The sequence below is a fragment of the Mangifera indica genome, chromosome 11 (genome assembly GCF_011075055.1).
Source record: "Mangifera indica cultivar Alphonso chromosome 11, CATAS_Mindica_2.1, whole genome shotgun sequence".
NCBI classification, from domain to species: domain Eukaryota; kingdom Viridiplantae; phylum Streptophyta; class Magnoliopsida; order Sapindales; family Anacardiaceae; genus Mangifera; species Mangifera indica.
In genome coordinates this window covers 5,376,840-5,399,070 of record NC_058147.1, presented here as the reverse complement: position 1 = coordinate 5,399,070, position 22,231 = coordinate 5,376,840, and the positions used below count along the sequence as shown (strand labels likewise).

Below are 22,231 nucleotides of genomic sequence, written 5' to 3'. Positions count from 1 at the left end.
TATAAAAAATATTTTAGAATAATTATAGCTAAAATTATTTAAATAAAATAATATACTAGTATTCTTTTAATTCTTCTAATCAAATACAAGAATTATTTATACCAATTTACTTTTATTAAATTTTATTAAATATATAAATAATTTATTTTCAATAATTCTTAAGATAATCTTCTAATTTTGAAAATAAAATATTATCTCTTCTACGTTTTTTCTTAATTAATGATTTTTTTTCAACTGTTGGGTATTTTCAACTCTCCATTTTGCATCCCAACAACCATGTTCTTTCTTTATTCTTGATTCTTATAATTTATATTTTTCTGTCACTTTTCTTCTCAATTTCTCAGCATATTTCACATCCAGACACTCTAAAAGGTGTGATGGAAAATGGGAGAAGCTGTTCTAGGTGGTTTTTTTACAGTGAAATCCATCCTCCTGCCCCCAATCTTTCAAATCTACTTTCCCTTTAAAAAAGATTAAAAAATCTTTAAATGATTGATACTTTTCCAACTGAGAAAAAGAAAAAGCATCACACACTAAGGCTTTATGAAGAGATGCTTATGTAAAGCTTCAGTTGTTAATGGCTGTGGGTTTTAGGGTTACTAAATTGAATAACCAATCAACAACTCTAAATCTTCAACTTCTTTTTTTTTTTTTTAAAATTATTCTTTATCCTAAAGAAGGAAAGCATAATAAAATATCACATTGGATGAGACTCCAATAAGTAGTTTAAGTAAGAGGAGATAGAATTTAAATGTAAATGTAAGACACCAAAGTAAGAGGACAGGGAATTTAAAACACGAATATATCAAAATTAAATTCATAATTATGGTAAACAAATTTATGTATTATATCGTGTATCAAAAATTTAATTTTTTATATCGTATCATATTATATTATATGATATAACTTTTAAAAAAATAATAAAAAAATCTAATTGATATGTCATTATTTTAGAAAATATCACAAACATCATTGAAAATTTAATATTTCTATATACACCCTTATTATATCATCATTTTTTTTTTAAAATATATCAATTCGTATCAGCAATATATATCATATTGTAAGATATGTATTATATAGTATGATACATTCACTGTATTGTATTAATTTAATATACTTAATGACACATATTGTTTTTCTCTTATATCATATCATAAAATACAGATTATGTATTACATAATACTGACAATTATACTCATGATTTACATGAGTTTTTTAAATTAATAAAACTATATGTATATATTTTTATTACACAATTTGAGTATAAAAATAATGTGTTATCATCTTTCATTTGAGTGGATGATTTTAAATTAATAATAAAGTAACATCTAATCATATAATAATGTATAATTTATGTATCTATATTATATATTAAAAATAGATATATGTAATTTACTCCAATTTTTACATATTTTATTACAATTATAACCTTTTTTTTAAATATGTTATTAAGCACCGTAAAAGATAACACAAAAATTGAGGATAAAGTACCTAGGGATTATTAAATATAATTATATTATTATTTATCAAGTTAATATTAATAATAAAATATAATTAAATAAATAAATTATTAAAATGATTTTTAAATATTAGAATCAAAAGCCCTTAAAAAGTGATTTTATTTGGCCGCTGAGAGAATACTATAAGTACCGTCAACACAGAAAACCCAAAACCAAATCATTTCCATGTCACTTCTTCCCAAAAACTACTGTCACTTTTCTTTTTATCTCAATCTCTGTGGTTTCGATGTTCGCAATTGTTTTTCTTTCTTTCTTTCTTTCTTTTGTTTTTCAATTTTATTAGCTTTTGAAAGATTGATGTGTGGCTTCATACTGTATTAAGTGCATTGTCATATTGAATTTAGCTTGTTTTGTATAAGAAACTAAAAACTGAGTAAATAAAGTACTTCATTTTTATAAAACTGTACTGGACAAACAACTGTAAATGAACTTGCCCAATTCGATACATATCTCATTTAACTGTGATTTTTGATTTGATGAACTTGCATATGCCACCAAAATATTTTTTAAATCTGAGCAAAAAACAGTTCTGCCAAAATTATAAACAAAGGAAAAAACTCATTCGTTAGTAGACAGTAATTTGGAGCTCATTCTATCTCAATACTCTTTATGCTATCAGAAAAGCTTCATAAAGCTTTTTCTTTCACTTGCAAGATTAGTACTTCTTCCATTATTAAAACAGATATGGCCATCGACAGATTATTAGTTATTCAAGTATCTATAGTTTCCCTGAGTCATCACAAAATAAAAATCAGCACAACAGAGTGCACAAGTCCCTTAGCCTTGCTTGTGAGATGTTGGTATAAGGGAAAACCCTGAAGTTGCCATTGCCCATACAAGTCAAAGTCATCTGTGAGTTGCTCACCATTGTCTGCAATGTTCATTTGACTAGTATTAGCATGCATGCAGTTTCATGGCATTAAGAGCTTGCTAGTTACATAGAACGTCTATTCATGACAATCTATACTGTGTGAAAAGTTATAATTGCTATAGACAGTGTCCATTAAACATAACTTCGATGCAAAGTTAGTATCAAATGCAGCCATCTGCACATTATAAAAGAAGTTTCAATGAATATGATGAGCCGCCGAGAAGATCTCTGAGAGTACCTAAAAGGAATCCAAATTATTTGGATTAAAAGTGCTTGCAACTGGGATAACAGGTGGCACTTTTAATCCAAATACTTTGGATTCCTTTTAGGTACTCTCAGAGATCTTCTCGGCGGCTCATCAGAATACAGCATTTATGACATGTGAAAGTAATTTACTACAAGCAATAAAGTCAGCAAATGGCAGCGATTTGGTGAACAATGTAATGCAGTAAATTTTAAGAAGACACTTTTATAGCCACAGTCCAGTACATATGCTTAAGCTGAAAACAGTAAATTTTTTTTTCCTATAATTGCTTTAAAATTTACACTTATTCTTGGAAATGGCTTTTGGTTGGAGGACTTATGCTTATGGGATCAAAATCTTAATCAGTTTCGTGCAGGGGCTTACTCTTTTTCCCTACACAAATCTAGTTTGTTTGCCTTTAGGGTGTCAACGTTGAATGACACAATTTGATGCACTAAAATCAAAACTATACCTCGCAATCAGCTGTTACGTCATTGCAACTCCACCTTTTAGAAGGAATGCAGTCAACATATTTGCACCAGTTGCAATACTGGTTCATATTCATTCCTGTAAGTACTGCTGCAAGAGATCCAAGAAGCCTGCATGCAAATAAAAGCATATCTCACAATATCTAGCCGAAAAAGATATGGACCGACAGCAGGAAAGAGCTTAACACCGAATTGAAAGAGAACTCACAGAACAACAAAAAGAATAAGCCAAACACCCATGATTGGCCTGTCTAGCTTCAGCTTTGATTTGATATAAGTTTTGGTATTGTACTCATAAAGGCCTGCCTTGTTGTGAACCAAAGGCTTATCGTCAGGGGTGAACAGAAGTATGAAACCAAGTAGAAATCCCGATATGAGACCTCCAATGCTTGAAAAGTTGTTTGCATAAGGTAGTAAACCGACGACAAAATTGATTGTGGAGACAATGGAAAGAAATGATATGGCAGCCAACTGAAATCAAGCAAAGGAGGATCAATGCACCCATTAGCAAGATTAACGGAGAATAAATGACTTGGGTGGTGCCAGTGAAAGAGAAGGTAAAGGACCTTATCTGTGTAAACATTCCAGTCGCGTATGAGCTCAGAAAGCATAGCTCCAAGTAACCCAAATAATGCACCAGAGGAATTGACTGCTGGGCTATTTCTGATGAAGAGTGCAGCGACCAAGGTTCCAACAAATGCAGAGAGTACATAGATGATACCTGTTCTCACTGTGCACCAGAAAAAAATAAAAGAAGGTAAATCCCATTAATAGCATTCAGAATCTAACTGTAAACCCATAGTATCATGCAATGATTCTTAATTACGATTCTATAGCTAATATGATGGCAAAGTAGTTACATGGTCCAAACACTTGCTCAAAGTGAATTCCTACAAAGATGACACTTCCGAGGTTGATGATTAGATGAATGAGCCCGGCATGCAACCCTGTGCATGTGAACAGACGCCAACTATGGTGATTCGCTTGCAGAAAATTCTGCCGGAGAGCTCCCATTTCATCAAGCCTGTGAGAACGTATTAATAATTTTGTCAGTTATGATAATTCATTATACTGCTTCATTTTCAGTTTGCTTGACAAACACTAGAGATTTAAACTAAAATATTGGACTATGAAGTCTTAAAGCTTCTAGCACAAACACTATTCTGCACCCAGAAGATGGACAAGCGTTTGTCTGTTTAATGGCATGATAAAAACTCGAACGAATGCTCAAAAGAAGATATCTGTGTAGCACTTGTAAGAAACAGGTTTATAAACTTAAGAAAGCTCAGGAAGGGACGTCTAGACTTTTCTCAGAAATATATCAACTAGAACGAATCAAGAAGGTTGGGGCTAAAGCTTGAAGTACAAAAAGCATCAGCGAGTCAATTACGGCATACACTCACAGCATGTCAAAAGTTTCTTATACTGGGCTACGGAATGACTGGAAACAGAAAGGTTTAATGCACAAATAAAAAATTTACTTTTCTTTCTTTTAAAATTCCTCCGCAACAAGATGGGATTGATATATAAGCACAACTTTTTAAATTTTAAGGATTCACCATGGATAATCACAGGTAAGATTTCTGAAAACCCTGAATATTCATAAATCTTGAGTTAAATGGTTAGCGCAGCAAGCAGGTTATTTTTACATCCTTTTTTTAGTATTATTTACCTTGCCTACCAACAATTATATAATTAGAGATATATTCAAACAAAAATTTTCAAGAATTGTCAAGTAAGTAAGCGAAGCTGCATCAAGATTAGAGCTATGAGAAAACCTAATGCAAACATTTGGCATTCTTAATACACAAAAACTAAGAGTATCAAGATATCATATTCTCTTGTTACAAACGCCAAATCACAAGAAACCTAAATTTTAACCGGAAAAATGACGGGAAGGTTCTCATTTCAGACAAAACAAACTCGCATAAAGAAATTAAAAAAATTACTGACGCAGAAGCAGAGGGACCGAGTAAAGGATTCTCAGAGAGTGGCTGAAACGACAGCCTTCCAAGCGCTTTGACTGTACAGTCACCGTGAGAGTTTCTCCGGCAATCATTGGCAACCATGGTGGCAATGAAGACCACGACATGGAGGATCACGAAGATAGAGATGATCAACGTGTCGTTTTTTCGCGTACCGGCGCGAGACTTGAAGAACGGAGTTTTTTGGTGTCCTTGGTCTTGGTTTTCCGATAAGGAGAAGCGACGAAGAGGAGGTGAGGGTGGCTGTGGCTTCTTGATTTCAAGGTGGCTTTGGAATTTCGCGGCCGAAGTGTCTCCCATTGTTGGGATTGCTTGTGGGAGAAGCTGCTCTTCTCCTTCGGCTTTTATAGCTGTTGCCTGCAGTTGTCGTCATTTGTAACAGAATCCTATAGTGGAAGTTAGAAATGGCGGGAAAATTTTGTTTTATTAATTTTTGTATTATAAATATTAAGAGAAAGTCATCAAGTGGATCCGTGGCGCAATGGTAGCGCGTCTGACTCCAGATCAGAAGGTTGCGTGTTCGATTCACGTCGGGTTCAATTCCCGTTTATTTTGGTTTTTCCCTATTTAATTTATTACATTTTCCAATTATATAAATACTTTTCCATCCATTAAATGCACCTATTTTATTTATCAAAATAATTATGTCACCCAAAATTAAACTTTGTTAACACCTTTGGACAACAAATTTTGTCAACACCTTTTTCTTTTCCACTATTTTTTACTTTCATGTTTTTCAATGTGAGTAGTCATGGTTGGTGCCTCTCATCACAATTGTCATTGCCTCCATCACCACTACTGAAACAAATGTCGACAGATCACATTCTTTCGACAATAAATCCATTGTTGATATAATCCTCTACTTGTAGAGGAATTCATCTCCATATTGATTGCAAAATCCTCTATCACAGATGAGATATGTCAAGCACTAAAAATAATATTTATATCTATCTTAACTGTTTACGTCTTTATCTCTCGTTATTTAACTTCACAAACACTTCAAAATATTTTTTATTAGAAACTTATTTTAGATGAATATCTTATATTAATATCACCTTTCACGTCACTGAATTTTACATTATTATCCTTATTAGCGTCATTACTATAATCCAAAATCCCCAAATTTCTTCACAACTTTCAAATCAATCAACAAATAATTTGTAATGATAATAAGCTCGTGGCAGTTAAAATTTTTTAAACTTGAATTATAATAATTGAATTACATATTTTCAAATCTGTCAAAGAGTTAAATTTTCATATTTAAAACATTAAAATGAGATTTGTTAAAAAAGTTCACAAAAACTTTTTAATGATACAAAATTAGTTTTTTTAATAAGATTCAAATTTGGACAGAAAAATGTGATTTATATTAGTCAGTGAGTAAATGGTCTGGGAAATGTGAATCACTCTTAAAGAAATGATAAAGCCAACAAAAAAATGAAGAAGTGATTCCATAGAGTTGGTAGCATAAGTAAGAGGGTGAAAGGATAAGTTCTTTTTTTTTTTTTTTAATAAATAATAATTTTCAATCTTTAAAAAAACACATTTTTCACTTATCATTGATATATAAATAATATTTTTTCATCTATAATTTTATTCTATCTGTAAAAACTATTGACATATAAAAGTAAAATAACAAATTTATCTTATTATAAATTAAATAATAATTTCATTTTTTAATAATAATTTTTTATTAAATTTTGTTCGATAATGAGAAATTCAGTTTGAGTTAGATCACTATTTTTGAGACTAAATCAGAATACAAAATATGATAAACTCCGAATTTAATGACTAACTCTATAATTACTGAATTATATTAGTCAAAAGTTTGATATTTTAATATATTATTAGAGAAGATAATATATCAAAATTAAACTCTTGACTTATCTAGTTCAGTGATCGTGGGATCAATTACTGAATTCAAAGTTTGTCTTAATTCAATATTACTAGTTTAGTTTCAAAAGTGATAATCTAATTTGAGTGAGATTTTTTATAAAAAATAAATAAAAAATTAGTATTAAAAAAAAAAAATATTATTTAATTCATAAAAAAAACTGATTTTAGGTGAGACTGTTATTTATATATTAATTACAAAAGTGTTTTAAGACGGCTAAACGTAGGGTGGGAAAACGCGATTTTCTTTAATTCCATATTAATATCATTGCCGCCATTATTGGTTTCTACATTCTATCATTATTACTCACAGCTACTGATTTTAATATTCGAAAAAAAAAAATTCATTTATTTATTTAATCATTATAACAATTGACATGGAATGGATTTGGTTGAACTCTTCCACTAAAAAATTCCACTTGTTTTCCATCTCGCTCCTCCTCATTTTTATGAAATTCGGGATTCAGATTTGCAGAGAAGCTGGTCAACACGTTTTGTAAAATTACAGCATAGGGTGGGGTCAATCGGAATGCAGTCATATATAGGTGGCGGGAATTGACGGCCATTATATTAAAATATCTCCAACCAACCAAATCACTGAATCTATAAAATCGAAAGCTAAGTCTACAGATTTTCGCCCAATCGTAGTCATTGTTGTTGAATTGAAGCCTAGCCAGCCAGCCCCAGTCCGCTGCTCGGCACAAGGTGAGCTTTATCTCTAAATTCGTTGTCGTTTAGAGTCATTAACGTTTCGGTTCGCTAATTTATATTTTTGCATATTTGTATTGTATTCGTAGGCAGTTAGGAAATGAATTCATCGCTGGGTTCAGAAATCCACTCGTTTTACGAGTCGGCTCCGCCTCTGAAAGAGCGTGACGGTATCATGGAAAAATTAAACGAATTTGTCCAACTGAACTGCAAAGGAACGAGACGTGTTGTGTGTGTGACATCCGGCGGTACCACGGTGCCATTGGAGCAGCGTTGTGTGCGTTACATTGATAATTTTGCCTCCGGCCATAGAGGAGCCGCTTCTACTGAGTAATCCACTATATTATCTCACCAATCCTTTTTAATTTTGAGATTAAGTTTGGTTTCTGACGAATTACAAAAGTAAGGTCAACTCTGAAACTTTCCCAAATTTAAGACCGCCGATCACGGCTATTCAATTTGTAGGTATTTTTTGAACGCGGGATACGCAATTATCTTTTTGTATCGAAGGTTAGAGTTTGTTAGCTTCAATTTTGATTACTTATTGATTGTCGTAATGAGGATGATGTGCGGATTTTTTTTTTTTTGTTTTATTTTGTGCAGGGGAACGTCCCAGCCGTATTGTAGATCCCTTCCTGATGATCCGTTGCTTCAATGTTTTGAGGCCACTGATGAATTGAATATTCAAGGTTTGTAGCATTTTTGAATTATTAAGTTTTATACTCTAGTCGGGTTGTCTAAGTTATAGATGATTCTTTAGGTGATTATGGTGTGTTATGTACTGGTGGTATAACTTCTTGTTGTGGGTGTTGTATGATACTTGAGCGGGTCTCTGTGTTATTTGTGAGATGATGTTTGCCATTTCACCGCTAAGATTTATTGGTTATGTCTAATGTTTCAGTTCGCGAACCTTTTTCTGAAGCAGTGAAGAGAGCTATTAGGGATCACCATGCTGTATGGACCATTAATAATTTTGCTACTTTGTAGTTTTTTTTTTGGGATTTATCTTCACCTTTCATTTTACTTGTTTAATGCATTTATCTGGAACACAATTTAATGATTGGCTACTTCGGGGTTTTATGTGATTGCAGGCAGTAGCAGGCGGTGTTTTGTTAAAACTTCCCTTTACAACTATATTTGAGTACCTTCAGGTTGACTTAAGTCAAACTTCAATTTTTTAACCTTTGCTTTCGTGATAAAATGTGATAATGAAAACTTTCCTCCTAAATTTGTAAGTTTGTGGTCAGATTGATTCCATAATGGAGATCTGTTCTTTTTTGTCTTTGTACTCTTTGGCTTTGTGATGATGATAATGGTTTTGAAAATAAATAAGGAGAGAAATTCCTTGATTACCTGGGATTTAGAAGGATGAGGATAGACTGCATAATACGCCTCCTGGAATGTCTCAGTGTAGTTTAGTTAAAGTAATTGAGGCCACTTGCCTTGCCTTAGGATTACGTGCCTTTCATCCCAATAACCTAGGAACTACCAGTCTTGCTTATTTTTTATTCTTTTTCTCCTGATTAATTTTGTTTAGAAGTGCCTAAATGAGTTAAACTGGTGCCAAACATGTTATTGTTTTACCATTATCTTTGCTTGCCTGCACCTTTTTTTTGTTTTACCAGTTCTTTGTTGTGCTGACTAGTTTTCCTTTCTGAACACTTAGTTGTCATTATGTGATTTCAATAAATGTGTTTTCAGAATTGTAATACCTGGAAGAAGTTTTCTCCAATTTATTGAATATCTGGTCCTATACTATGAGCAGATATTGCAGATGGTTGCAGTATCACTAAGGAGTCATGGACCACGGGCAATGTTCTATCTCGCTGCTGCAGTGTCTGACTTTTACGTTCCTTGGAACAGCATGGTAATGGTTTGATAAGCATACTAATAACTTGTTCTTGGTTTCAATTTTCACGGTGCATTTGATTGCCATGAAAAATAGATTTTGCGGTTTCCTGTAGAGAGTTCCACTACTGGTCAAAATTGTGTGTATATTTGCACTTTTTGTACTCTCATTTACTAGGCATAAATGAGTTTATTTTAGCGTATTGGCACATAGAAGGTATACATTTGGAAGAGTTATTTATATTTCCATAATAAGCATAAAGGTAAAATTTGTCCACAAACTAGTTTCAGAGTACTGCTTTTTAATTCATTGAAAATTTGAAATTATCGACCTCTTAATTGCATAGTGATAGATAGATTACATTTGCAGGCCGAACACAAGATTCAGTCTGGCTCTGGTCCCCTTGACATGCGACTTGTGCAAGTACCAAAAATGTTATCAGTTCTGAGGACAGAATGGGCTCCCATCGCCTTCTGCATATCATTTAAGGTTAGAGAACATGCGCCTCCGAAGACTAGAATTTTTTTTTTTACAAAGAGTTCTTAAATGAAAATATGGTGCATGCAGAGTTAGACCTATAAATGATTCAACCAGATGGACCCAAAAAGTTATGGCTTAATCATGGAGGACATTATTGTGGGATGGTCAGGGAATAGCCTGACAAAATAATTTGAATAAAATATTAAATTAGTATCATGAATTGGCGAGAACTTGGTTTATGGAATAAATACAGGCTTTCTTATTGTCTGATGTTTCAACTGTAGTGGAAGACCTATAGAAACTTTCTTCTCCTTTTAAAAATTAATTAAAAAATATAGTTATAGCATTGAAAAATATATATATGTTTGCAAAAACTGTCGGGAAATCAGAGAGAGACGGTGATTATTTTTATGTATACTAGGACCATGAACCGAGGATCTCCCTACCATTAAAATTTTATAATCTTTTCTTTGCTTAATTCACAGCTCGAGACAGATGCGAAGATTCTTTTAGATAAGGCAGATATGGCTCAGAGAAAGTACAAGATGAATGCAGTTGTAGCTAATGAGCTCTTGACTCGCAATGAGGAGGTCATAGTTGTGACAGATAGTGAAAAGATTTCAGTTAAGAGAGAAAAGACAGAGGCTGGTTCTGACGTAGAAAATCCCTTGGTCAAGCTGCTTGTGGACAGACATTCAGCTTTCATCAGGGATTCTAATGCATAGCAAACAGCAGAGGTACATGGCATATACAACACAAATTTTCCTTTCTCAGTAGCCTTGTTTTCTCAAGGATTGTTTGTGTTGTATCTTAGCTTTACGAAGTTCAGTCAAAATTGTTTCATTTTTCCCGCATTCCGAAGAAAATGTTGAATAATGAGTAAACTTGTAACTTTTAATTGTTCACCCTGATTTCCTTATTGTAATACTGAATGAAAGTTTAATTTTAATAAAAATGGTTACCCAATCTTTTCAACTTAAAGTTTTAGCATGCAATGTTCTCTTTTCGGCGCTCAGCTTTATCTAGTAGGTGGCCATCAATATCACCACACTTTAGCATATTAGCAGAATTTAACAGAATGCGAGCTTTACTTTTCTCTGAGGACAGTCTCTCTCTGAAGCTGTAAATCCAGAAGGCCTGTGTAAAACCTCGTTCTTTAGTTGGTTTCCATCTTTAGAAAAGGGGAAAAGTACTATTAAATATACAAACAATAAATATAAATTTATACTCAGACGATAATATATTATTATGCGATTAAATATTATTTTATTTTTAATTCAAAATAATCAAATCATATAATGATATATTTTTATTTATGTATAAGTTTATATTTGTTATTTGTATACATAATTTTTTATTGTTGTTTTAAAGCCTCAAAGATAAGAGTCAATTTGACAATCTACCCTAATGTACAGACAAGATTTGACAATCTTACCCTCACAAATCCGAAAATCGAGTCAATTTCTTTCTTAATATGAAAGCAATTGCTATGTACAGTTTTTTTTTTTTTCTTTTTCTGGTATGACAAATATGCATAAGAATGTTTCCGAAATGTATTTGTACAATAGAAAGTGGTTAATGAGTATCTGCAGTGTCATCTACTTGGCTTCATCGTCATCTGTATCAACCTCAAGGCCCTCCACCGCCAAAAGCTGGCTGAAAACCCTTTTCTTTTCCGCTTCTGCTTTGTTTCTCATCAGGTCCCTTTTCTTTAACACAAGTGTATGCCGCTTCAAAGTATTCGTAAAATACTCCCTCGACGCCTTTTGCTCTTTAGCCAATATTTTTCTTTCTTCGTCAGGGTCAATCTGAAATTTAAACAAAACACACAAATTTCTGATGTATTTTGTATAGAAATGTAAAAGTAACGAGCACTAGATAGCTTCATCTGTGTTGGAAAAACTAATATGACTGAAGAACTTGACTGTGTTTGTAATTGTAATAGCAATAACCATCGAAATAATTTGAGGTAATAGTAACAACAATGGCAATAAGAGCAGTAACTTTGCGGCACAGCGATAGTAATGGGCTAATAGATATTACGGTTCAAATTAACACATTTCTTGGAACACCTGATCCTCTAAGGGCTAAGGCATTCATAATCCTTCAGATTCTTAAGAGGGGAAATATGTATAGGATAATAGATATTACAGTTCAGATAGATATTATCCACCAGAAATATATGACTCCAAAAAAATTAGAATAACAGATAACAGCTGCATACAAAAACAGAGAGAACATGATTAACTCTATGCATATAAATCTCCAATGGAAGGCAAAAACAAATATTGTCAAATAGCTGGTAGATGATTAGGGAGCTCTTGATATTATGCAAACCACTAGAGAATGTTCACATTACTTCATACCTTTGAACGAGAAAGACGGCATGCACTAAGATTTAGCTGAAGTTGCTGCTGCTCAGCCCAGGCTGCAATTGCCATGTCACCCCGCTGATCAAAAGCTTTTCTCTTTTTTATAAGCCATTCCATCCATGCTTCGGATGCCTAGCACCAAAGAAACATGAAAATACCATTAGCTAAAGGGTGAAGTTGAAATGTAAATTACTGGCCAGAAGAATAGACTTGACTAATCAAGGAAAATCCCGACATCCTTTAGCACAGCAGAGTTTGCTGTTTTATTTAGCTATCTGTCAACTGATACTAAAATTAATATGTATCGAAGAATGTTTACTTCATAGGATTGACACAGTTATCCATATCATATTGCTTCCGTTTTTCCTCATCTATGAGCAACTCATAAGCCGCTTGAATTTTAATGAATCCAGCTTCAGCTGTTTCTCCTTCCTCAAGGGTCCCTCTACCATCATATACTTTAACAAGATAGAATATCAACTAGATTAGTAAGAGTTGCAGAACAGATACAAAACACCAAGCAGATGCATAACCCGCCTAACCCACCTAAATTATGATTTCTTCATTTCCCTTCATAAACGTTTGACACCAAAAATTATATTTGTAAAGTGTACAGGTTAAGAGGAAGGAACAAACCATCTGGACGATAGTATTTTGCCAAGCGCCGGTAAGCAACCTTTATCTGATCCTCATCAGCATCCTCTTGTAACTCTGCATTTAAACATGAGAAAAATGCAACAAAATTAGTTAACTACTCATTAACATGCAAATAAAACAAATCAAAATACAGCGTCAGAATGAGAAGAAAACATCTCACTGAATCCCTCAATGTTCCAAAAAGAAAAAATATGCTATTTCTCTCATAAATTCTTCTACATGAATGAAAAAAATAGCAGAGTTGCCGCTAGTACAACAACTCATAGGTATTTCGTGAATTAATTCAAATAAAGAAATACTTACCCAGGGCTTCGTAGGGAGATTTTTGGTCGGCTCAATTTTAGGCGCTAACAACAGTTCTTCTGTGAGTTACGCGGAACCACGATTCCGTCCGATTCAAATCTCTGGAATCAAACCGAGGAGATAAATGAGGTTTGTAGCAAGGGTTTCGTATCGAAACCCTAATTACCGAGCGAGCTTGGTCCCTGTAAATTAAAAGGGAAGTGAACACCGTGTGAGGCCGACAGATTGTTCTCAAATTGCCGCTCATCTTTGTTTTCAGCTCAACCGAACCAAATCCAAGAACAAAATCAGGGTTTTGTTCTATTAAATTTTATGGAAATTAAGGTGGAAGACGTGAAGGAAATGAAAAGCTTTTGATAATGAATCTTTTCGAATCTGATGACTGAATCTTAGTTTTTTTTCGGTATTTTTGTTTATAAAAAAAATCATTTTCAGCACCAATTGTTCAGTTGTGTGCCGTTTTGAATGTATTTTTTAGTATAGTTTTTGCCCGGGAAATTTGTGGACGGTAAAGGCTTGCCGCAATTAGAGTTAGATTCGAATTAAAACATAATTTGAACTAATGAATCTAAAATAAGTTTAACTTTAACAAATTTGAATTCAAATTTGAAAATTTAATGTTTTTTAGCTCTAAGTTTGGGAGTATTCGATTCATTAAACTCGTAAACATAAAAAGTTCGATATAAAATAATATTATTTTAATCAATTTGTATTAAAATGATATCGTTTTAATAATGAATCGAACTCAAAACTTAATTCAAACTTGAACTCAAACTCGACTCTTTTGAAATGAATCAAGTTTAAACCTCTTTGAAGTGAGTTCGACGAGTTCAAACTCGAACTAAAACTCATTTTTATATAAATCAAATCGAGTTTAAATTCAATTCAATTTGAATCCAACCTTAATTGTCATCACTGCTAGAACGTATAATATTACTATTTTTCTCATATTTAATGAAAAAATTTCCCATGTAATTTTGAGAAAAGTAAATATGAACCGAACTGAACCAAATCCGAATACAACATCAACAACAATTTTGTTTATCCAATGTAGGCAATTGATTTGAGTATAATATGAAACTGCAAAGTCCGTCCAAACAACAATAATTTTATTTATTCAATTTAATGAACTCCAGAAATGCTTGGAATCATATTAACCAGACAATTTTCACAATAGCACCAATCTCATAAACATTGCAAATCTCCAATTCAAATCAAACTTTCTGATGATATACTATACACATGCACCATCAACTTAACACCTAATTCTCTTCTTGATGAGGGCAGCAATAAAATTCATATATATTTACACCTGGTCATATTTCAGATAGCTGTTCAAAGAAAGAAAAATACTGACAGATAGTTAGAAGCATCCACTTCCTTTTCAGCTGACACTGAAACTTCTGATAAAGATACGATCCTTTTCCAGGTCATACTGTTGTAAACTAGGCAGGTTCACGAGGACGAGCAGCCCAGAGTGAACTCAGAGCACGAAGACGGTGAAAATATTCTCCTAAGGCAAGTAAAGCTCGAGCTGCTTGACGGGTTGTTAGGATCCGGGACATTTGCTGCATAGTCTGTTGTCGAAGATGATCTGCCTGTTCCAAAGAAGTCCAAAACATGAGAGAAATTGAGAAATGCATTTGCTTTTCATAATATAAATATATCAAATATATATTATTAAACCTGGTTCACAAAGCTCTCCAGCGTTTCCAACTTTTCCACTGCATCAGCCATCTGAGACTGGTAGCTCCCTGAACCCATTTGATCAGCTACTATGCTCTGGATCAGAGTTTGCTGGAGTTTATCTATCCCCTGCGAAAGAGCATCTTCAGCTTGCTGAGAAGATTGCTGAAGGTTACTCATACATTGAAGCTGCTGATCAGTCAAGGGCTCAAGTTGTGGCTGGAGAATCTGTAAAATACAAATCCAGTGTCACAATTCATGTGGTGATAGTTACATCACGTGCGCAAGGTGAATGGTCTCAGCCAGAAACACAGCAGCTAGTACATTTTTAGACACAAAGATCAAGGATAATGGAAAAAGAGCTCCTAATATCAGTAGCCAACAAATAAAAAATCACGACAAAGTCGAATGCTCAGTGCATTGAAGAAATAGGCTCGCTTAAAACTGAACCAAACAATTCCCTAAGACCCACGACAAGCTGCAGACAAGATGATCATAATTAAATATAACAATTCTTCAAACTACAGTTATCCTGAACTAAATCTTACATTTAGAAGCTCTGATGGGCGGAATCCTCCGATCCATTGGAAAAAGCGTTCTGCTGATGTTCTCCACATACCAGAAATCAAATAGAAGACATCAGCTTTGGCGGCATCAGTTTTCATGCGGAAAAGATTATAATAATGGTTCAAGCCACTTTCTACAAGTATTCGGAGCTCAATGTCAGTTACATGAGCTTGCATTGCGTTTCTAAGTTCACAAATTTGTCTATTTTGTTCTTCAACCCAGTGTCCATACTCCATCTCAAATGCAGCAATCCCTGCCATTTTCACAAATATAGTATTTTAAAAGATAAAAAGATATATATGTAGGCAGATGATTTTTAATTTAAAATAGTTCAAACAGAAAGCATTGATCGTAAATAGGTATGACCAATTATTCAACTACAAAAGAAAAGTTTAACTGGTTTGTTGGAAAACCACAAGAGAAAGGTTTAGTAATACAAAAACAAAGGGAGATTTTTCTTCTTATAATGAGAGGCAGTTTAGTTCAAGGGATCCACTAAACACTTTTGGATACAAAAGGAAAAATATTAAAGAAGGTGAACACTTACTATCAGCAAGTGAGTTTCACATCTTTCAACATTTTAGCTTATTTAATGTGCCATAAAAAATGTCACAGAAATTTTCTAAGAAAGAGAGCTGATATAGATATCCACAATTAATTGACTTCTGCATTCAGTATTTTAGTTATGATGTATTATCGGAATATCCTTCATTTCTTTGATGCTCTTATGTTTTCTTGATGATACTGTGGGAATGGAAGTCTAGATTCAGAAACAGATAAAGTGACTTTAGAGAGTAGCTAACGTGTTAAACACATACAGTTAAAGGACTTGATCAACTCAATGATGATGATTGTCTGCAAATTAAAGCACAAACCTGGATTTACATTTCGAGACAATCCTAAATGACTGCCATCTGATGCAGCACCTATGTACAAACCCTGCAATAAAACATTCACTGACTGATTAGGTTGACAATAAATTTAATACTCCATCCATACAATTTTGTTTGATGTAAGAAGGAAAATAAATTTTAAAAAAGGCCAATTTTCTCCAGACCTGCTGTCTAGTTCTCTCAAGTTCCTGCTCAAACTGTGCCAATTTCAATCGACTTGATTCTAGCTGTTGTACATAGGCCTATGAAACAAAAATTATATATTATCTTTCATATATTGTATAACCTCCATCAGTATAGACTTATATGGGAATGTATTTCCTTCTACCTTTTTCCGCAAACGACTTTTCCGAGCTGCTTCACGATTTTGTGCCAATCGTCTCTGTACCTGTAAGTAGAAATATGTCTTTACATCATTGATATTACCACTGGAGAGAATTATAGCTAAGGTAGAGTTCTCTTTGCTCCAATCAGAAACCAAATAAATAATAAGGCAGTGCAACAACATTAAGATACATTCTTGGTTCAGATGGAGAGGGAAAAGGAGAGGGACCATATGTTGGAATTATATATCACCTTTACAGAAGGTTTATTTGCTTCTTGATCACTTCTGGAAGGTTCAATTGAGTCATGAGAAACATATTCAGACTACAGAAGTAAAACCAGAATAATAAGTCCAGAAATAAGATGAAAGAAACCTAAGATTCAGTAACCAAGGAAGCAAAATTCATGAATCCTGACCTTGTTGTCTAGCTTTGCATCCACCTCTACAACTGTCGATGAACCAGTATTTGGGCTGGCATCACCTTGGAAGGTGTTTCCCCATGTGTTAATTTGGTGGAATGGTTCATAAATGCTCATCCTTCTCAAGGTGGCAAGCTGAGTTGATGGAGAACTCATACTCTGATGTTGAACAGAAACAAAATGAGATGTCAAGAAACTAAATTAAACAAATTTATTGACGGGGAATCATCATCCCTGAAATAGAGATTGTTTTTAATTTCTTTTCACTCATATCCTAGGAAAGTGAATGTGAAGATAAAATTTACAATAAAACTATGTGCCCCTAATTTTGAGTATCCAATTAGGTTTTCAGATTATTATCAACATATGATTGGATGATTTCAAATTAATGATAAAGGAACACCTAATCACATGAAAACACATAATTTGATTACTTAAAATTGGATACACATAGCATTACTCTAAAATTTAATTCAAATGCAAAAAGAACCAACTTTCATGATAGAATTTACAGTTGGGGTGAGGTAAATTGATCTTAAATTTTGCGTAATCTATGAAGATCAATCCATTCCATGTCAATTATTGACTATCATATATCATTTCCAATCAACAATTATGTGCAATGAAAGATCTAAAGAAGATAATTTTTGTTCAGAACATGGCTAAGCTCCTAGAGGTGATCTTCTTTATACTTATACAAGATTTCATAAAAATGGTGAGATGTCCCAAATATATTGTAAAAGGCAATTCGCCAAGCACACTGCACACAAAAAGGGTGACAATTATGCTTCTGAACTTTTAGAAACTAAACCTGTATTATAAGGTACTTTTCTCTTGCCCTACTTCAACCAAACTTTTCCCTTTCTTTACAAGACTATTGAATCCTTGTAATCTTCCCCTTCAGGAATCTTGATCAAGTACAATATTTAAAATCAATATTCAAAACTTTTGCCTATTTTTTCCACCACAGGTCATGAAAATCAGAGCTCAAAAATTTGCTACAACCGAGGTATGACCAAAAAAGCAAGGTAAAACAAGATTACACACTTAACTAATCATGCGAATATTTACAACTTCAAAATCTCTAATAAAACAAAATATCCCCAGTTCAGCATAGTGCTCTGAGTGCTCTTGTGTGTATGAGATGAGATACAGTCTGTGATTGTTAAAAAAAAAATCAAATCGCATCAAAGAAGTCCAATCATGATCAGTACCTTACCAAACTACGACTGCCTCTCACAACATGCTTTAATGCCAAAATGAAGCCAAAAACCACATGTTCACTAAACACAGGAGCTACAGATTAGTAAGAACTTTCACCATACTTGAAATTTCAAGCAAATGAAAGGAATTCATGAGAAGAACTCAATAAGCTATATAATAACAAAAATAAGAGATTTCTATTTCTAATAAGAAGAAGAAGAAGAAGAAGAAGAAAAAAGATATCTTCCGCCGACAGAAGTAAATAATCACAGGAAACAAAGAGACTCACCATCAAACCCTCTTCCAAATCTCAATCTCTATTCAGTTCTTCAAGAAACCCAACTTTTCACACTTGAAACCCTTTTTATAAAACCGAAGCAACACCATCAAAATAATATAATACAATTATAAAATAAAATATTAAATTAAATTAACTTGTCTTTCATATTGAACGCTACAGTCAAACGTTAACGTCAGTGTTCCCACTTAAAAGAAGAAACACAACTTTGAAATTATGCGCATCCAAATCCATCTCCATCTCCGGCTCCACTTTAACCTATGCACTCCCCACAACCTTAACCTACACCCACCTTACGTCATTTCCCGGGAAATTTCGTCTGGGTTTAGCTTGAGAATCTCGCACGTCATACGTGGAAGCATTTCATTAGTGGATGCCTCGGTTGCAGGGCTGGTGAAGATGGGCAGTGGGCCAATTGCGTGCTAAAGCATTTTTATAAAAACAAGTACATTCAATTGTCTGAGTTGGAAGTAAACGTAAGCATGTTGTCAGAAAATGGGCGCGTGTGATATGTCTCCTGCATTGGCGGACGCTTGGCCTTCATTCATCCATATCTTTGACTTCCATGAAAACACTAACGTCACAAATTGACGAAGGGATTCAGGAAAGAAACTTTTGACAAAATGTTGGCCCCAGAGTGAGAACTTTATTTGTGAAAACGGAAGCGCCATTGCCGGAACAATAAAATTATGCGCACACACACATATATAGCATTGCTCTTGCCGAGAACTAAAGGGGAAGGAAAGCGACCAGCAATTATGAAGAGCCTTTACTAGAAAAGCCAGGAAAGGAAAGGTGCAAATCCTGTGGGCAAAAGGAGACTCATCGTCTCAGTTAAATCTCCATTATACTCAGATTTTTATAATCCTTTTGCACTTTTCTATATATATGCATAAGTATTCAAAATGATCCACCTTACTTCTGATCATATAATTCTGGAATAACCAGAGAATAATATATCATCCGAATTTGTTTACATATTGAAAATGGGTTTGGAATTGTAATCAGACTTATTCCCACCAAGGTTTTGTGTATTCTTAAGCTCTCACTTATGGGGTTAAAAACCAAAATATTCACCCATCCTCCAATTTATATTAAAACTTATTATTAACTATAAGTAAAAATATATTATTTAACTAATAATATTAAAATAAAAATTATATTTTATTTTTGCTTTTTTATTTAAAAAAATTAATAATTTTTTTCACTTAAAAATTTAAAAAAATTATTTTTTTCTCTTAAAGTTTCATTCATTCTTTTATGATATTTGAGTTTTTAAAATATTATAAATGAGAATGTGAATACCCGAACCTTGAATTAAAATAAGTTTTTTGGCCTTGTAATCATGACTTGTATGTAATAACTAAGAATAATCAAATTATATATATTTATTTTAAATATATATTTTATATATATTATTATATGAGTTGATAATATCAAATTAAAATATATATAAATATATATTTATTTATATAATTAAAATAAATATGTATACTATTACCTAAACGAAGAAATAGTAATTAATATGGAGGAAATGGTGTGTCATAACCCATAATGAATGTAAAGAAAGTTAAGATTAAAAAGAAAAAGAGAAGAAAAGAAAAGGTTTAAAATATGAAAGTGGGGCATGAGTGCAGCACAGCATTAATTGGTTGTTCACTTTGTGAGCTTTCACAGTGTCTATGGTCTCCCACTGAGAAGATGTAGGTGCTGGTTGGTGTCATTATCTTAATTAATTATATTTTAATCATCATTCAACCAATAAAATGAGTTTAAAGTGTACCTTGTTTTAGAACAATTTGAGTTAATTATGTACTTAAAACATTAATATCCCATATATGGAATCGGCAAATTAAAGTGAATTTGATTTTTTATTTTATTTATTCCCTCTCAAAATGAACAAAAATGTAAAAAGGGGAAAAAAAAAAAAAGACAAACATGATATGGGATATTTTTTATTTTTCTTTTTAACTTTAAATCGTGTCCCAGTGGCAAAATCAAATCAAATCAAAACTGAAGAAATGATAGGTGAAGAAGGTCTTTCATAGTGTGTTTTGAGGTGGTGAAATGAGAATGGGGCATGCAGAATCTGAGCCAAACAAGGCGAAAGCGAAAATGAATTCGCCCAGCCCAGAAAGCATAAAAAATTTGCTCACAATATGATTAATTATAACAATAAAAAGGGATGGGGTTGGCTCAAGTAGGCGAGGCCATTTGATTCTCTTTTGTTTTTGTTATGAAATTTTCTTCTTTCGTGATGAAAAATTTCATCAAAGTTAGAACGTTTCTTATCTAATTATTTATAATCATATCAAATAAATTAAAAATTTAATAATAATATATCGTTAGAAGAATTTAAATTTATATCTTTTTATTGAAACACGAACAACCCTTCGGAGGCTTTATTTTTTTATTAAAACTGTGGAACCTTATTAAATCTGAAACATAATATTACTTAACACGTCTTTAAAGTGCCCACTTACCAGTTACCACTTTTACTTTTCTTCTTCTTTATATTATTATATATATTTATGTCATGTGAAAGAATAAAGGATATGCAGCAAGTGGCAGGCAATTACTTGAAAATTTAAAATCCAGAATGTTGTAATCTTTAATTTGTAAAATTATTATAAACCCATTAATCCTTCATATGATCTTTTCTATAAAATTCAAATCAGTAGATGATCTAGTGATAGAATTATACGGTTGTATTTTTTTATTTGTAAATACAGTTATAAGAAAATTGGTGGTGCACATGGTCCTCTGTAATATATAATTCCATGGGCCAAGAGACTTATTTCCACCTAAGGTTTGGTTTATTTTCAAACTTTCATCTATAAAATTTAAAAAACTTAGATATTTTTTATTAGAGTTAAAAAAATAAAATTTTTATTTAATTAAAAATTAAAAAATTAAAAAATTTTAAACTAAGAAGATAAAATAAGATAAATTTTTAGTTTTAAAATTTTTTATTAAATAATAATTTTATCTTTAATTTTAATCAAAAATTTTAATAAAAAAATAATATTTAAATTTTTAAAATGTTACGAATAAAAGTTTGAAAATAAACCTAACCTTGGGCAAGAATAAGTCTTGTGACCTGATTCTGTGCTAAAATTGGTGGGTTGAGAGGGCAGGAGAGTGTGCCATAGGAATTGCCTTTTTTCCTCAATTATTAGAAAAGTAGTTTAAATTTTTTAAATGATAGTGGGCAAAACACTTTGGATGCCCAATTGCTTGCCACATAAATAGAGGGGGATTCCATTTCCCTACAACAACAACCACCAAATCAAGCTATTGGAATATTCTCACGTGCCAAACAACCCAAAAAGAATGAATTAATTTTTAATTATGCATTAATTAAAGAGATTTATTATTCTACTTTGAATGTGAAATTCACCTGAAACACATCATAAATGGGCACAACAGCAAAAAGTGAAATGTCAGTGTCTCCAAGAATCAGGGCC

At 32.7% G+C, this 22,231-nt stretch overlaps 4 protein-coding genes and 1 non-coding gene across 13 annotated transcripts; 2 read left to right on the top strand and 3 right to left on the bottom strand.

The window, feature by feature from the left end:
* Positions 1 to 2,175: 2,175 nt before the first annotated feature.
* On the bottom strand, positions 2,176 to 5,421 carry LOC123230182 (RHOMBOID-like protein 8). The gene is made up of 6 exons (XM_044656338.1): positions 5,080 to 5,421; positions 3,987 to 4,150; positions 3,693 to 3,856; positions 3,335 to 3,597; positions 3,111 to 3,237; positions 2,176 to 2,394 (listed from the first exon to the last, which is right to left on the bottom strand). The coding sequence occupies exons 1-6, from the start codon at positions 5,409 to 5,411 to the stop codon at positions 2,275 to 2,277; spliced, it is 1,170 nt and encodes a 389-aa protein (XP_044512273.1). The 5' UTR covers positions 5,412 to 5,421; the 3' UTR covers positions 2,176 to 2,274.
* Positions 5,422 to 5,578: 157 nt separating this feature from the next.
* On the top strand, positions 5,579 to 5,650 carry TRNAW-CCA. The gene has a single exon. It is a non-coding gene; the product is annotated as a tRNA-Trp (tRNA).
* A 1,743-nt stretch (positions 5,651 to 7,393) lies between these two features.
* Positions 7,394 to 11,022, top strand: LOC123230153 (phosphopantothenate--cysteine ligase 2-like). Of its 2 annotated transcripts, XM_044656286.1 has the most exons (9): positions 7,394 to 7,709; positions 7,802 to 8,042; positions 8,178 to 8,222; positions 8,316 to 8,401; positions 8,614 to 8,666; positions 8,804 to 8,863; positions 9,478 to 9,579; positions 9,931 to 10,050; positions 10,527 to 11,022. In XM_044656286.1, exons 2-9 carry the CDS (start codon positions 7,813 to 7,815, stop codon positions 10,764 to 10,766), a joined length of 936 nt encoding a protein of 311 aa, XP_044512221.1. In that variant the 5' UTR covers positions 7,394 to 7,709; positions 7,802 to 7,812; the 3' UTR covers positions 10,767 to 11,022. The 2 variants fall into 2 exon arrangements, with proteins under 2 accessions (XP_044512221.1, XP_044512222.1); XM_044656287.1 differs by lacking the exon at positions 8,178 to 8,222.
* Positions 11,023 to 11,493: 471 nt separating this feature from the next.
* Positions 11,494 to 13,826, bottom strand: LOC123229038 (chaperone protein DnaJ-like). The gene is given in 5 exon segments (XM_044654595.1): positions 11,494 to 11,849; positions 12,408 to 12,545; positions 12,733 to 12,871; positions 13,050 to 13,124; positions 13,374 to 13,826. Coding segments are annotated over 4 exon segments (492 nt in total). The 5' UTR covers positions 13,621 to 13,826; the 3' UTR covers positions 11,494 to 11,849; positions 12,408 to 12,514.
* A 639-nt stretch (positions 13,827 to 14,465) lies between these two features.
* Positions 14,466 to 18,876, bottom strand: LOC123230166 (transcription factor TGA7). Of its 8 annotated transcripts, none has more exons than XM_044656307.1 (11): positions 18,756 to 18,876; positions 18,478 to 18,546; positions 17,960 to 18,023; positions 17,261 to 17,422; positions 17,096 to 17,167; positions 16,848 to 16,907; positions 16,684 to 16,761; positions 16,502 to 16,565; positions 15,608 to 15,879; positions 15,060 to 15,287; positions 14,466 to 14,971 (listed from the first exon to the last, which is right to left on the bottom strand). In XM_044656307.1, the coding sequence occupies exons 3-11, from the start codon at positions 17,969 to 17,971 to the stop codon at positions 14,819 to 14,821; spliced, it is 1,101 nt and encodes a 366-aa protein (XP_044512242.1). In that variant the 5' UTR covers positions 17,972 to 18,023; positions 18,478 to 18,546; positions 18,756 to 18,876; the 3' UTR covers positions 14,466 to 14,818. The 8 variants fall into 8 exon arrangements, with proteins under 8 accessions (XP_044512242.1, XP_044512240.1, XP_044512247.1 ...); XM_044656305.1 differs by having other exon boundaries at positions 18,478 to 18,509; positions 18,756 to 18,835; XM_044656312.1 differs by lacking the exon at positions 17,960 to 18,023 and having other exon boundaries at positions 17,261 to 17,433.
* Between the last annotated feature and the right edge of the window lie 3,355 nt (positions 18,877 to 22,231).